The 13,109-nt window shown below is 40.0% G+C and overlaps 1 protein-coding gene across 1 annotated transcript in view; it reads left to right on the forward strand.

The window, feature by feature from the left end:
* The window catches only part of ALDH5A1 (aldehyde dehydrogenase 5 family, member A1), a 40,136-nt gene that overhangs the window by 5,117 nt on the left and 21,910 nt on the right, over positions 1–13,109 (forward strand). The window contains exons 3-6 of the mRNA XM_011962920.1: positions 2,978–3,061; positions 3,709–3,879; positions 5,311–5,427; positions 11,145–11,288. Coding sequence (XP_011818310.1) covers positions 2,978–3,061; positions 3,709–3,879; positions 5,311–5,427; positions 11,145–11,288 — 516 coding nt within the window. The remainder of the gene's footprint in view (positions 1–2,977; positions 3,062–3,708; positions 3,880–5,310; positions 5,428–11,144; positions 11,289–13,109) is intronic.

The following is a 13,109-nucleotide window of genomic DNA, read 5'->3' on the forward strand; positions in this document are numbered from 1 at the left end:
GTTTTCTTTTTTAAAGTGATTTTATGTGAATGAATTAATTTTTTTTTTTTTTTAGAAATGATTTCTTCCTTTTATCTTTTTTTTTTTTTTTTTTTGACAGGGTCTTGCTCCATTGCCCAGACTGGAATGCAGTGATGCTATCATGGCTCACTGCAGCCTTGAACTCACAGGCCCAAGCGATTCTCCCACCTCAGCCTTCTGAGTAGCTGGGACCACAGGCATGCACCACCACACCCAGATAATTTGTGTGTATGTGTAGAGACGGATCTCACCGCATTGCCCAAACTAGTGTCAAACTCCTGGCCACAAGCAACCCTCCCTTCTTGGCCTTCCAAAGTGTTGTGATTATGGGCGTGAGCCGCCACACCTGGTTCCATAATATTGTTAATAATCCAGTGTATCTCTTTATCTGTTTTTTGTTCATTGAAATTTTTAAAATTATGTCAAGATATGCGTAACATAACATTTACCATTGTAACCTTTTTTTTTCTTTTTTTGAGACGGAGTCTCGCTTTGTTGCTCAGGCTGGAGTGTAGTGGCGCCAACTCGGCTCAATGCAAGCTCCGTGTCCCGGGTTCACGCCATTCTCCTACCTCAGCCTCCTGAGTAGTTGACACTACAGGCGCCCGCCACCACGCCCAGCTAATTTATTTTTGTATTTTTTAGTAGATATGGGGTTTCACCATGTTAGCCAGGGTGGTCTCGATCTCCTGACCTCATGATCTGCCCACCTCGGCCTCCCAAAGTGCTGGGATTACAGGCATGAGCCATCGCGCCCGGCCCATTTTAACATTTTTAAGTGTACGTTTCAGTGGTATTAAGTACATTCATGTTGTTGTGCCTGGGCCCTCTTCTTAAGTGTGTAAAACCCTTTCTTATGCCTCATGCATGCCCCAGTCTATATGTCAGTCTCTGGGACAAATCCAGGTTGCCAGCGAACCACTATAATAGGGAACAATACTTGAAGACATTATGCTGAGTAAAATAAGCCAGTCACAAAAGGGCAAATGCTGTATGATTCTACTTATATGAGGTTACCTAGAGTTGTCAAATTCATAGAGACAGAAAGCAGACTGGGCCAGGCACGGTGGCTCACAATTATAATCTCTGCACTTTGGGAGGCCAAGGCAGGAGGATCACTTAAAGCCAGGAGTCTGAGGTTGCAGTGAGCTATGATTGCGCCACCGCACTCCAGCCTGGGCATCAGATCAAGACCCTATCTAAAATAATAATAATAAAGGAAGGAACTCTACCTTTGTATGATAAAATTAAAGTTGTTCTTATGTACCATAAGCAATAATAGCTGTTTCCACAAAGCTTATTTTCTCTTTTATAATTTATGACCCAGTATACCTCTTTAGATGCAACTTGAAATTGGATCTCTATTACTCATCAAAGAAGGGTCAGTTAGCATGAGTAATATAGCGAGACCTTGTCTGTACAAGAGAAAATTCTTTTTCATTAGCTGAGCATGATCATCCTGTAGATCCTGTTAGCATGAAAAGTCTGTATGACATGACAATAACTACTTTAAGGGGAAGATAAGATTTCTTTCTACTTCTAAGTGATGCTGTGATACCTTAGGCACTAAAGCAGAGCTAGTAATGCTTTTTTAGTTTCACATTGGCTTATTTTAACAGATCAAGGTAATCATTCTAAGATGTATATAACATGATGTTAACTTTGTGGTCTAAGTGTTTAGCTATCAAGCTGGATTCCTTAGTAGACCAAATCTTGCTATCAAAGTGTTCTTGAGCTATACCTTGATGTTTAGAAAAAAAGTATTTGTTACATCTTGTAGGATCTACTGTTTGAACTTTTCGTCCCCTGTAGTTGCCAATTCTGCATGTAGAAATAGTTCTCTAGAAATAGGTTAAACTGAAGCAACTTGATGGAAGGAACTCTCCACAGGGCTTATTTTCCAAAGAAAAGTATTGTTTGAGAAGCAAAGCTACAAGCCTACCTAAGCGTATCATAAAGCTGTCCAAAAATAACTCAGAGCCAGTATTGTGGATGGAAATATAGTGCCCAAGTCACATTCTGCTTAAAGTTGTAACAGATACAGATGAGTTAAAAAAAATAGCTGGGCATGGTGGTGTGTGCCTGTGGTCCCAGCTACTCAGTAGGCTGAGCTGGGAGGATCACTTGAACCAAGGAAGCAGAGGTTGCAGTGAGGTATGATGACACCACTGCACTTCAGCCTGAGTTACAGAACAAAACCCTATCTCTTTTTTAAAATTTTTTTAAATTTTTAATTTTTTTTTTAGTTTGTGTGCTTCTCATTGTCCAAGCCCAGACCCTGTCTCCAAAACAAACAAACAAAAAAACAGAAGGTCAATGTATGTTTCCCCAAGCATCTTACTCAGGGTTGTCCGAAAAATAGAACCAGTGTTCTGTAAGAACTGATGTTATAGATATATATATGGAATCATAGATATATAGGAAGAGACTTCTTATAAAGGACTGGCTCAGGTGATTGTGGATGCTAAGAAGTCCCACCCTCTGCTATCTGCAAGCTGGAGACCCAAGAAAGCTGATATGTCCAATCTGAGTTCTAGTCTGGGTCCAAAAGCCTGAGTACCAGGAATGCCAATGTCTGGTGTCTGGCAACAGGAGGAAATGGATGTCCTAGCTCATGCAGAGAGTGAATTTGCTCTTCCTCTGCCACTTTGTTCTTTTCAGGTCCTCAGCAGATTGGATGATACCCACGTGAATTTATGAAGTCAAATCTTCTTTATTCAGTCTTCTGATTCAAATGCTAATCTCTTCCGAAAACGTTTACAGACATACCCAGAAATAATGTTTTACCAGCTATCTGGGGCTCCTTGAACCCAGTCAAATTTATACATAAAATTAACCATCACAGTCAAGGAGAATGAGACCATACAGCTAATATTTTAGGATATTGAATTTTATTTAACATTCTGTGTTACACTTGGCATTTTATTACTTTTCTGCCTTGTTATTTCTTTTGCAGGAGAGGAGTTCATTACTTCGAAAGTGGTACAATTTAATGATACAAAATAAGGATGACCTTGCCAGAATAATCACAGCTGAAAGTGTAAGTTCAGGGTTCTGACTTGGTGCACTGAGAAATTCTCCAGGAATTCTTACTAAACTTGGGGAAGCCCCTGACTTCCCATCACTGCTGGCTGCAGCTAAAGAATATGTGGTTCCTTCTCTACTGATCAAATACCAAATCATTATTGTGCCAGGGTACTTAGATTTGCTAAAATAAAATTTGTATGTTCTAGTTTATTCTTTAATAGTATCCAGAAATAGATTTTGTTTGCAACTATATGCATAACTGCTGTTTCACCATTCTGATGTTTTTTTCCACGGTACTGTTTTGGTTGTTTTCTTAATACTGTTTTTGTACATTTTTAAATATACCAATACTTCTTCCATAGATATAATAAATTGTTTCATATCATGGTTACAATACTTAGAAGATACTGAAGGGAGGAAAATTTTCCTAATTTGTAAACATATTGAGAATGCAAATGACTCTTGTGGTTTAGGGTGATACAGCCATCATTGTAATTCTGCTTTTTAAAACTCACACCAAAGTCAGAAATTTTCCCCACTCTATGGCTATCGTTGTAGGAGACTTTTCTACTCTTCTTGCACCTTGAAGAATTTAGGAAGACAGAGCCATGCTTTTATTATCAGAAGGTAATATGTGGGTTCTTTTCTGATTTAATTTAGGGAAAGCCACTGAAGGAGGCACATGGAGAAATTTTCTATTCCGCCTTTTTCCTAGAATGGTTCTCTGAGGAAGCCCGCCGTGTTTATGGAGACATTATCTATACCCCAGCAAAGGACAAGCGGGCCCTGGTCCTCAAGCAGCCCGTAGGCGTGGCTGCAGTCATCACCCCGGTAGGTGACAGTGAGATCAGCAAGATCCTAGGGTGGGAGATTGGATAGGGAGTTGGGAAAGAATTCATTCTTCTGTCTGAGCAGGTGTGCTTATCCTGTTAGTTTTGTCACCTGTTCCTGGTTTCCTGATGCTTTTGCTGGGTGTGGAAGTGTGTTTCCTGGTCCTCTGATGATGTTAGGTGTGGTGGCAATGAGTGGAAGGATGCATTTCTAATGCCTGAAAAAGTGGGATGCACCACAGGATGACCCAGGGGCTCTTCTGACTTGGCCTGGAGGCTTCCTCCTGGCATTGCCTAGCACCTCTGAAAAGATCTTCCGGTATTTATCATTTTTAAAAAGACTTAAGATATGACACATTTTTAAACTTGCCATAGTTTGGAAAAAAGTGTTATGCTTAATTGATGGTTATCATCAATAGCAAAGCATGTGTGGACCCACCAGCAGGCATTGGGCCAGGTTCTAGAGATAAAAAGGCTAAGAAATAAGGTATCACATCTGCCTGGATGGGGCTGCAGTATATTTGTGGAACACCCAGCTTTCCCTCTGGGTCCTGCCTTCTACTTGGTCCCGTGTTAACTTCTCTCCTGTATCTGTCAGCTGGTCTCGAGACGTCTGCGCTTTTCCTGCTCAGCATAGTTACTGACAGAATCCCCCTGATTGCCTAGATGGACTAGGTTTGACTTGAAGGTCACTATTTACTAACTGTGCAACCGTGGCCAAATTACTTAACTGCACTGTCTCCGTTTTCTCGAACTTGCAAATGAGGTTAATATCAACCTCATTGGGTTGTGATAAGGATTTAATTAATTTTAATTTTGAAGTACTTAGAAAAATACCTGATACAGAGTAAGTACTATATAATAGAGTTTTTCAAAATAAAATACCGTTATGATAGGTATGTCTATAGGCATCTATAAATATATATGTGGAAGGAAGTAATAAATCATCTGCGATTTTCAAAACCATTGCTAATATTTACTCCCATGGGCCTCAGGCCAAATCCAGCCCACTACCTATGTTTGTAAATAAAGTTTTATTGGGACACAGTCACACCCATTCATACACCTACTATCTGTGGTGGTTTTCACAATACAGCTGCAGAGTTGAGTAACTGCCATAGAAACTATACATTCTACAAAGCCTAAAAGATTTATGATTTGGCCCTTCACAGAAAAAGTTGGCAGGCCCCTGGTCTCACTCATTTTTTACTGTGTTAAATTCCAAAAATATTTCCTATCTTCATGAGCCTTTATCTCAGAGTCCCTCAAGTTGGCAGGGGGTCAGGTGTTCTGAGAGCTCACCTGTGCAGCCAAACGGGTTTGTCAATCAGTTGTGCAATGGAATTTGTTCACTGACTTCCCAACCTGCCTTCCTTTGCACTAATGAGACGGTCCTTCCTCTCATATATTTCCTCTGCTCTTCTAACCCCAGTGGAATTTCCCCAGTGCCATGATCACCCGGAAGGTGGGGGCCGCCGTGGCAGCCGGCTGTACCGTGGTGGTGAAGCCTGCCGAAGACACGCCCTTCTCCGCCCTGGCCCTGGCTGAGGTGAGCCGCTCTCCTTGTGTTTGTACAAAGCAGACAAAGTCCAAAAATTAATGTTTATCTGGGACAGAAAGAAGCAATTTTGGAGCCTACTTCTTTGCTTGTGTCTCCTGATGCATGGTGTTGTGTTTTAATCTACTGGCAATTATTTTAAGTGAGCTGTAGCTCTTTTGGGGAAAAAAAATGGATGAGGGATTTTCTGACATCTGCAGGCCATGTATTTTCAGCCTACTGTAAAAATGGTATCTGTCCATCATCTTCATGAAATAGGCACTTAAACATGGATGTGTCTCACATTTAGGAAACTTCTTATTTACCATTCCCATTCCCAGTTCAACCTGCATTCCATTAGATCTTATTCTTTTGTTTGAAAACCTCAAGTGGCCTCTTGTGTCACTCAGAGTAAAGTCCAGATTCCTTAGTGGCTTTCAAGGTCCTATAAGATGTCACTTCCCACCCCCTAGTATGCCTCTGACCTTGTCCATCACGCTGGAGCCCCTCACTCTTCATTCATCTGCTTGGACCACTCTGGCCCCTGCCGCTTTCCAGACCCCACCAGCCTTGCCCTCCACTCAAACTTTGTACTTTCCCTCTGTCTGGAGCACTCTCCCCCCAGATACCCCTATGACTCGCTTCTTCACGCCTTCACTCAAATGCCACCCTCCCAGGGAGGCCTTCCATGGCCACCCTGTCTAAAAATCACAACTTGGCTGGGTGTGGTGGCTCACGCCTATAATCCCAGAACTTTGGGAGGCTGAGGTGGGCAGATCACTTGAGGTCAGGAGGTCGAGACCAGCCTGGCCAACATGCTGAAACCCTGTCTCTACTAAAAATACAAAATTAGCTGGGCGCGGTGGCACGTGCCTGTAATCCCAGCTACTTAGGAGGCTGAGGCGAGAGAATCGCTTGAACCCTGGGGGCAGAGATTGCAGTGAGCTGAGATCGTGTCACTGCACTACAGCCTGGGCGACAGAGTGAGACTGTCTCAAAAATAAATCACAACCTCACACTCTGATGCTCCTGATCCCCTTCTCTGCTTTGCTTTTTCCCCCATAACACCTAAAACCACCTACCCTATCACTGTTTGTAGGCCTTTTCAGTGGGCAGGGCTGGGAGATATACATATATGTGTACACACATGTATATACACAATAAAATGCTACAGAAATTCCTACAGAAACTTCCAATTCAAATTCAGTCCTGTAGGCTTTTTACTTAACTTCTTTTATATTATATCTGCATCTCTTTCTTTCCTGGTTTCTAAAGACTCAGGAAATGACTAAATTAATATTCCATATGTACTCATTACACAGAACAACAGCTTCTGAATATTAATTTTAGTTTTTAAAAATATTAATTTTAATATCACCAATGTGCCTATTGAAAATAGTTTACTTTTTTGGTATTTTCTCTTTCCATTCTCATTTTTAGTAATAAACTTTTATTTTAGAATAGTTTTACATTTACAGAAAAAATCGCAGAGCTGGGGTATTTTCCCACATATCCTACACTCAATTTCTCCTATTACTAGCAGCTTACATTAGTATAGTATATTTGTTACAATTAATGAATGAATAGTGATACACTGTTATTAACTAAAGCCCATACTTTAAAATCCATTCTCAGATTTTATTAGTCTATACCTAGACTCCTTTTTTCTGTTTCAGGATCTGGTCCAGGATATCACATTACATTTAGTTGTCTTGTCTCCTTAATCCACCTTGGCTATAAACATTTCTCTGTATTTTAAAATAGTTACACTGTACCTGCGTTCCCAAGACTACAACCATTACATGCTCTATTCTTTCCAGTTTAACCCTCCTTTAGACTTAGTTCAACAAGCAGCTGTTTATGTTTATGCTCACCACCAGTGCTTATGTCAGTGTCTCTCTAGACATTTGGTGATCCGAACCTCAGTCTGTAGTAGATTCCTTACGAAGGGCTCGTGGGAATAATATTTTCTCTTCTTAAATGTTGTCAGTAGTCTGGGCCTATTGTGCTTATAAATCAGTTTTGCTAGGTATAAAATCCTTGGCTCACATTTTTTTTTTACTTAATTATCTTAACTATATTCTCTGTTTTCTTCTGATATAAAGTGTTGCTCTTGAAAATTCAGACAGTACAACTTGTTTTTGTTTTTGTTTTTTTTTTTTTGCCTAGATCCACAAAAGGGTTCAATTTGGTTTTTTTCCCCCCTTATCTTTAAAGACCAGTAATGTCACCAGAATATGTCTTTGTGATGATTGCTTTGAGTCCATACTCTAGGTATGCAGTGTGCTCTTTCAGTATGTAGTTTCCAGCCTTTTTGTTTTATATCTCTATCAAGTTTTCAGGATTTGTTCCTCACCATTGGTTTGGTTTTACTCCTTTAGGGACTCCTATTATCCATGAGTTGAATCTTTTTTGTCACTTTCTCTTTTATCTTTTTCATCTTTTCCCTAATTTTTAAAAGTAGCTTTCTTTTTTTTCTGGGTACAAATTGTCTGATTTTATTTTATTTTTTAATTTTTATTTCCATTGATTATTGGGGAACAGGTGGTATTTGGTTAACATGATTAAGTTCTTTAGTGGTGATTTGTGAGATTTTGGTGTACCCATCACCTGAGCAGTATAAATGCACACAATTTGTAGTCTTTTATCCCTTGCCCCCTTCCCACCCTTTTTCCCTGAGTCTCCAAAGTCCATTGTGTCGTTCTTATGCCTTTGCTTCCTCACAGCTTAGCTCCCACTTATGAGTGAGAACATATTATGTTTAGTTTTCCATTCCTGAGTTACTTAACTTAGAATAATAGTCTCCAGGCCAGGTGCAGTGGCTAACGCCTGTAATCCCAGCACTTTGGGAGGCTGAGGTGGGTGGATCACAAGGTCAAGAGATCGAGACCATCCTGGCCAACACAGTGAAACCCTGTTTCTACTAAAAATACAAAAATTAGCTGGGCGTGGTGGCTCATGCCTGTAGTCCCTGCTACTCGGGAGGCTGAGGCAGGAGAATCGCTTGAACTGGGAGGCGGAGGTTGCAGTGAGCCAATATCATGCCACTGCACTCCAGCTGGGTGACAGAGCAAGACTCCGTCTCAAAAAAAAAAAAAAGAATAATAGTCTCCAATCTCATCCAGCCTGCTGCGAAAGCCATTAACTCATTCCTTTTTATGGCTGAGTGGTATTCCATCCCATGTATAAACAACATAGGATACAGTTTATCCACTCGTCGATTGATGGGCATTTGGGTTGGTTCCACGTTTTTGCAATTGTGAATTGTGCTGCTATAAACATGCATGTGCAAGTATCTTTTTTGTATAATGACTTCTTTTCCTCTGGGTAGATACCCAGTAGTGGGATTGCTGGATCAAATGGTAGTTCTCCTTTTAGTTCTTTAAGGACTCTCCACACTGTTTTCCATAGTGGTTGTACTAGTTTACATTCCCACCAGCAATGTAGAAATGTTCCCTGTTCACCACATCCATGCCAACATCTATTCTTTTTTAATTTTTTGACTATGGCCAACCTTGTAGGAGTAAGGTGGTATTGCACTGTGGCTTTGATTTGCATTTCCTTGATCATTAGCGATGCTGAGCATTTTTTCATATGTTTGTGGGCCATATGTATATCTTCTTTTGAGAATTGTCTATTCATTCATGTCCTTAGCCCACTTTTTGATGGGATCGTTTGTTTTTTTCTTGCTAATTTGTTTGAGTTTGTTGTAGATTCTGGATATTAGTCCTTTGTCAGATGTATAGATTGTGAAGACTTTCTCCTGCTCTGTGGGTTGTCTGTTTACTCTGCTGACTATTCCTTTTGCCATGCAAAAACTCTTTAGTTTAATTAAGTCCCAGCTATTTATCTTTGAATTTTAGTTGCATTTGCTTTTGGGTTCTTGGTCATGAAATCCTTGCCTAGGCCAGTGTCTGGAAGGGTTTTTGCAATGTTATCTTCTAGAATTTTTATAGTTTCAGGTCTTAGATTTAAGTCCTTGATTCATCTTGAGTTTATTTTTGTATAAGGTGAGAGATGAGGATCCAGTTTTATTCTCCTACATGTGGCTTGCCAATTATCTCAGCACAATTTGTTGAATAGGGTGTCCTTTCTTCACTTTATGTTTTTGTTTACTTTGTCAAAGATCAGTTGGCTGTTAAGTATTTGGCTTTATTTCTGGGTTCTCTATTCTGTTCCACTGGTCTATGTGCCTATTTTTATACCAATACCATGCTGTTTTGGTGATTATGGTCTTATAGTTGAAATCAGGTAATGTGATGCCTCCAGATTTGTTCTTTTTGCTTAGTCTTGCTTTGGCTATGCAGGCTCTTTTTTGGTTGCATTTGGATTTTAGGATTGTTTTTTCTAATTCTGTGAAGAATAACCAAGGTATTTTGATGGGAACTGCATTGAATTTGTAGATTGCTTTTGGCAGTATAATCATTTTCACAATATTTATTCTACCCATCCATAAGCATGGGATGTGTTTCCATTTGTTTGTGTTGTCTATGATTTCTTCCAGCAGTGTTTTCTAGTTTTCCTTGTAGAGGTCTTTCATCTCGTTGGTTAGATATATTCCTAGGTATTTTATACATATTTCTTTTTGCAGCTGTTATAAAAGGGGTTGAATTCTTAATTTGATTCTCAGCTTGGTTGCTGTCGGTGTATAGAATAGCTACTGATTTGTATACGTTAACTTTGTCTCTGGAAACCTTGCTGAATTCTTTTATCAGTTCTAGGAGCTTCCTGGAGGAGTCTTTAGGGTTTTCTAGGTGAACAATCATATCGTCAACAAACAGCAACAGTTTGACTTTGTTGATTTGGATGCCCTTTATTTCTTTCTCTTGTCTGATTGCTCTGGCTAGGACTTCCAGTACTATGTTGAAGAGAAGTGGTGAGAGTAGGCATCCTTGTCTTCTTGTTCCAGTTCTCAAAGGGAATGCTTTCAACTTTTCCCCATTCAGTATTATGTTGGCTGTGGGTTTGTCATAGATGACTTTTATTACATTGAGGTATGTCCCTTGTATACCCATTTTGCTGAGAGTTTTAATCATAAAGGGATGCTGTATTTGTAGAAAGCTTTTTCTGCATCTATTGAGATGATCATGTGATTTCTGTTTTTAATTCTGTTTATGTGGTATATCACATTTATTGACTTGCATATGTTTAACCATCCCTGCATTCCTGGTATGAAACCCACTTGATCATGGTGGATTATCTTTTTGATGTGTTGTTGGATTTGGTTAGCTAGTATTTTGTTAAGGATTTTTGCATCTATGTCCAACAGAGGTATTGGTCTGTAGTTTTACTTTTGGGCTATGTCCTTTCCTTGGTTATGTCCTTCCTATGAAGCCAGGGCAATACTGGCTTCATAGAATGATTTAGGGAGGATTCCCTCTTTCTCTATCTTGTGCAATAGTGTCAATAGGATTGGTACCAATTCTTCTTTGAATGCCTGGTAGAATTCTGCTGTGAATCTGTCTGGTCCTGAACTTTTTTTGGTTGGTAATTATTTTATTACCATTTCAGCCTTGCTGCTTGTTATTGGTCTGTTTGGGGTATCCTGTTCTTCCTGATTTAAGCTAGGAGGCTTGTATATTTCCAGGAATTTATCTATCTCCTCTAGGTTTTCTAGTTCATGCGAGTAAAGGTATTCATAGTAACCTTGAATGATTTATTTCTCTTTTCTTTTTTTTTTTTTCCAGTTTAGTAAATTATTGCCACATGTTTGCTGTTTCTGTTTATAGCTTGCAAGCCAGGCTGGAATTCCTCCAGGTGTATACAATGTTATTCCCTGTTCTCCAAAGAATGCCAAGGAAGTAGGAGAGGCAATTTGTACTGATCCCCTGGTGTCCAAAATTTCCTTTACTGGTTCAACAACTACAGGAAAGGTATGTGACTCAAGTTTCAAAGAAAACAAATATCTTTCTAATATTTTATCTTGATAGGTTATAAAAATACTATTTCATCCTGATCACCAATTTTGGAAAGATTTCCAGCATAGTGTTAACAGCTTTGTCACGGGCCAAGCATGGTGGCTCACGCCTGTAATTCCAGCACGTTGGGAGGCTGAGGTGGGCAGATCACTTGAGGCCAGGAGTTCAAGACCAGCCTGGCCAACATGGTGAAACCCTGTCTCTACAGAAAGTACAACAGTTAACCAGGCGTCGTGGTGCACACCTGTAATCCCAGGTACTCAGGTGACTGAGGCATGAGAATCACTTGAACCTGGGAGGTGGAGGTTGCAGTGAGCCGAGATTGTGCCACTGCACTCCAGACTGGGTGACAGAGCAAGACTCTGTTTCAAAAAAAAAAGGTCTGTTGGTTGAATAAAGTAATATCTGACCACCCTCTGGAGGTATTTTGGACAGTTCTTTATGGCATGACATAGGTTCCTGCTTGACAAAACCAAAGAAATTGGGGTAGTGAGGGTCCCATTATTTTTACAATACTTGTATGTGAAGTGGGTGAAAGTTCTCCCTTGTATTTTTTTCAATTCTGGAATGCAGGTTTCTTTCAATAATGTGGAATTAGAGATTCCAGAAACACAATTAATGTTGAAATGGATGTTTTTGAATTGAACAAAAATTGTGTTTAGTCTAAAAGTACTTAGATAATTGACAAGGTCTTTTTCTTTGAGTTTTTTTTTCCCTTAAATGATTAAATGTTCTTTGCTGAAAACTTAATGTGTGTGCCTGTAAGTAGATGTTTATTTATCCTTTTAAATGTCCAAAAGAGGTCCAGGTGTGGTGGCTCATGCCTGTAATCCCAACACTTTGGGAGGCTGAGGTGGGCGGATCACAAGGTCAGGAGATCAAGACCATCCTGGCTAACACAGTGAAACCCCGTCTGTACTAAAAATACAAAACATTAGCTGGCGTGGTGGTGGGTGCCTGTAGTCCCAGTTACTTGGGAGGCTGAAGCTGGAGAATGGCGTGAACCCAGGAGGCAGAGCTTGCAGTGAGGTGAGCTGAGATCGCGCCACTGCACTACAGCCTGGGTGACAGAGCAAGACTCCGTCTCAAAAAAAAAAAAATTAAGAAATTAAAAAATAATAAATAATTTTAAAAATGTCCAAAAGAGAAAAAATCAAGGTATAACAAAAGTTTTTGTTTATGGTGTTTCTCTTCAGATGGTGTGCTTTTTTTCTACTAGTTTACATATACATATACACATATATGTATCTGTACTCATAGTATTCATGTCCATAAACACATAACAGATAAAAAATAATGTAAATCTGCCCAGGTGTGCTGGCTGACACCTGTAATCCTCACACTTTGAGAGGCCAAGGCAGGAGGATTGCTTGAGCCCCAGGAGTTCAAGACTAACCTAGACAACATGGTAAAACCCTGTCTCTACAAAAAAAAAATTAGCTAGGCTTAGTGGCACACACCTGTAGTCCCAGCTACTTGGGAGGCTGAGGTGAGAGGATCACCTGAGCCTGGGAGGTCGAGGCTGTGGTGAGTTGTGATCATGTCACTGTACTCCAGCCTGGGCAATAGGAGTGAGACCCTGCCTCAAAAAATAATAAAAAGTCTAATTTCAAAGATTTTGTGCATCTGTGGTCATTTTAGAAACCATGAGAAGCAAGAGGGAATAATTTAATTTTTTTTTTTTTTTTTTTTTTTTGAGACAGTTGCCCTGTCGCCCAGGCTACAGTGCAGTGGCGTGCTCTCGGCTCACTGTAACCTCCACTTCCTGGGTTCAAG

This window comes from Colobus angolensis, unplaced genomic scaffold, assembly GCF_000951035.1.
Source record: "Colobus angolensis palliatus isolate OR3802 unplaced genomic scaffold, Cang.pa_1.0 Scaffold6, whole genome shotgun sequence".
Taxonomy (NCBI): domain Eukaryota; kingdom Metazoa; phylum Chordata; class Mammalia; order Primates; family Cercopithecidae; genus Colobus; species Colobus angolensis.